This window comes from Sesamum indicum, linkage group LG8, assembly GCF_000512975.1.
Source record: "Sesamum indicum cultivar Zhongzhi No. 13 linkage group LG8, S_indicum_v1.0, whole genome shotgun sequence".
Classification (NCBI taxonomy): domain Eukaryota; kingdom Viridiplantae; phylum Streptophyta; class Magnoliopsida; order Lamiales; family Pedaliaceae; genus Sesamum; species Sesamum indicum.
In genome coordinates, this window is record NC_026152.1 from 18,470,885 (window position 1) to 18,474,426 (window position 3,542).

At 37.7% G+C, this 3,542-nt stretch overlaps 1 protein-coding gene across 1 annotated transcript in view; it reads right to left on the reverse strand.

The window, feature by feature from the left end:
- LOC105169446 (periaxin-like) overlaps positions 1–2,523 on the reverse strand; it is a 3,017-nt gene extending 494 nt beyond the window's left edge. Inside the window, exon 1 of the mRNA XM_011089836.2 lies at positions 2,167–2,523. Within this exon, the coding sequence (XP_011088138.2) occupies positions 2,167–2,523 (357 nt within the window). The remainder of the gene's footprint in view (positions 1–2,166) is intronic.

Genomic DNA, 3,542 nt, shown 5'->3' on the forward strand with positions numbered 1-3,542 from the left:
TGGTTCGTGAGTAGGGAGCTGCCCCCCCCCCCCCCCCACTAGGCATTCTTTTCTCCTGGATCCACTTCAACTTTCTTACAGGTTTGATTTTCACTTTCAAGGTTGGACATTTGGTTGGTGCCCACTTCATAACTACACCAAGAAATCATGACCCTGAAGGGAAAAGTCTACCACCAAATAAACACAAAACACGGTGGAAAAGTCTGCCTTTAACAGGTCCCAACTCCTGACCCCTGCCGACTGTAGTAAATATCAAGTGAATTATTTCAAGGATTTTTTTGTTAAATTAAATCTGGAAGAATTTTCTATTTATTCAAGTTGCACTTGGAGTTAAGGATTTTAACAGTGATATGTTTTTTTCTTTTCAGAAGTTTGAGTAGAATTCAAATAAGATATAATTAGTCCCGATATCTTCTTACGATATAAGCATATATATCACAAAAATAAATCATGAAAAATTATCTTGTCCCCGAGACATTGGCATGTCCAGTAGGAAGGTAGTAAGATATAACATACACCAGTCATTGATAAAAGAGTTCAAAAAGATAAAAATTGATGGCTAAGGTAGCTAGTAGCTACCATTGTACTTCCATTATTTGATTTTCCTGAAATGGTTTGTGGCCCTGGAAAATCCAGCAAGCAGTGGGGTGGGAGGGACTCAATAACAGTTACTGTACTCTACCTTATCAGTCCACTTTCAAAGCATCTGCTTAGCTAAAAAACTCATCCACCACTGTTTTGATTTATTTTCATTCTGATTTTGTAAGCTGTATTCTTGAAAACGTTCATAAAAGATTAATTCATCTGGTTAATGTATGAAATTATTTGGAGTTGTTTCCTTTTAATTCGTTGGTGATGATGCTACTTACGATGCATGTTGCGTTCTACATCAATTGCAATTAAATAATTTGGGTGGCTTATAAACTCCAAGATTTTCTCTCTCTAACTGGCCATCTTTCTAGGATAAAATTATATAAAGTCAAATTAGACAATACCTTACACAACGAACAACTCATCACGTCACAAGCCGCACCATTTAGGAAACGAGTTTGAAGTCGATAGTGGGTATTTTTATATACATACGTACAATATTTAATAAATGGAGTAAGAGATTATTTTTATCTAATATATATTAAGTATGAAGGCTTTAGGGTAACTCATTTTGGTCAGCAAAATATATATTGACCAAAATACTCTTCAAAATAATTTATTATTTCATAAAATAACATTTTCTTTGATTAGTTGCTTTTATCAATAGTTCTTTAGCATATAAATTTAAAATTAAAGTATTTCTATGTTATGCACACACATCGAGTGTGCACCGACCGTTAATTTATACAATAATTGAATAATATATTTATAGAGGGTAATAAACTTAGCAAAACCAACAGTGCTAAACGTATTGGTATGTTTTTTAGCCATTTTAGGAGGAATCAGCACCACAACTCCAAACACAATGCAGGGGTAACAAGGGTTGTAGCCTATTGAACCTTAGCAAATAGGATATATAATATATAGGATTTTAAGATAGATTTGGAAAACCGGTGTATACAATATACACTTTGATAATATGGTTGTTTTGAGAAGATATTTTCAGTAAAGTAATTTTTCAAAATGAACAAAACAGACACAATTTTAACTAAAAATACAACTGGTTTTGCCCCAGTGTTCATCAGGCAATTTCCTTGTACTCATTATGGGTTGTCTCTGTCCAATTCAATCTCAATATTAGAGATGTGCACAGAATGGAACGAAGTACATATTGGATTGTTTCATTATATGCTATATATCGTGTATAATAAAACATGCAATATGGTTTGAAATAAAAAAAAAAAAAAAATTCAATCCATCATATTTACTGCATGATTAAGTTTTTGCTGCCCGCCAATCAGGAGCAAAGAGTCTCCTAGATTGGATGATTACTGTACCTGTGTTCATCATCCATATTCACATACCAAATATTAGATTTTATACTCATCAGTACCTGTGGAATAGAGCTTCAGATCTTCAGATCCACATAATACGCACATTCAAAGTTCAAAGTACTAATGCATGCATGTAAACGAACGCAATAACACAAAATAAAGGGACTGAAACAGAACAATTATCGTGTAGGAAGTGATGCAGAATGGTTTAATTTTCTCAAGGACTAGTAGTCGAAGAAACGGTGGATGGCTGAGGGGAGTCCTTGTGTATGTCTGATGCACCAGTCTTTGAGACCTCCGGAAACTGAGGAAACAAAGGCAGGCCAGGGATTTTTGGCAGTTCCACTGTAGGCAGTGTGGGAACATTGAGCTCTGGCAGAGCTGGAAAATCAGGCAATTCCACTTTAGGCAATGATGGCAGCTCGGGTTCTGGTAATCCAGGGAGATCGGTAAGGTCAGGCAGTTCTGGTAGATGAAGCTCTGGCAAGTTTAATTCCAGCAGGTTACGGGCGTCTGCCAGGATAACGTTGCTCCTGGTGCTTGCCAGGGCGATCAGCAGAAAGGGTAACACCGTAGACGGGTACTGATTTTGTGCCATGTTAGGGACGAGTGAGAGCTAAAACTGTTTCAGACAGAGCTTCTTGATATTGTGATGTTGCTTATTGTTTTAGTCTGTGGCTTTTTATAAGCGAATAGGTCGAGACGGAGGTGAAATGGATCAATTTGGTAGGAAACCTTTTTTTGTGATTGTATTGTTTGTTCAACTACTCATCTCATCTCACAAGCACACGTTTCATATTTACTACTGTTCTTTGCAATATTGGAAATGGAATTTATTTCAGAGATGTATATGCCAAGGTTACATATGTAGCACTAAGCAATTTCTTACAGGTAAGGTCATTATTGTCTCATATAGGACAGGAAACAGCAGACGCATATCCAACCGTGTTATGCTACAGAGATTCTGAAACTGGTGGCAACGATGACCTGGATTCTCTCTTGAAGTCTGGCGGTAAATCAGTCTCAGGCGGCCAAATTGGGATTTCTGGAAATGGTGGCGACAACTCGGGGAAACCGAAATTGGGAGGCCTGTCTTCCTGATCAGGTAAATCAGAAGACCTGGATTTTATCTTGAGGTCTGGAGTCAGTGACTGAGGCTCAGGCGGCCAAATCGGGATCTCTGGAAATGGTGGTGACAGCTCAGGGAAGCCAAAATTGGGAGGCCTGTCTTCGTGATCAGTTAAATCAGTAGCAGGCGGCCAAATTGGGATTCTTGGAAACGGTGGAGACAGCTCAGGAAACCCAAAATTAGGAGGGTTGTCTTCTTTCAGGTGTCGGACGGCTGCAACGAGTCTTTTACTGGCGTCCATTGATGAAATAAACATGATTATAGCTAGCACTAGATGAAAATGAGCCATTTTACAGACAAATTATGGGAAATTTAGTTGAAACAACTCAAAGATGTTTAGGTTGGGTTGTATTCCTTGATTCTTATAGCCCACAAATGCCTCATGCATTGAAGACAAAAACAATGTCTAGGAAATAACTGATTGAACTCCTGTCTTAATTGTGCAGTTAAATTACTGCATTGATTGAACCTTAAAGAGTCCCTTAATC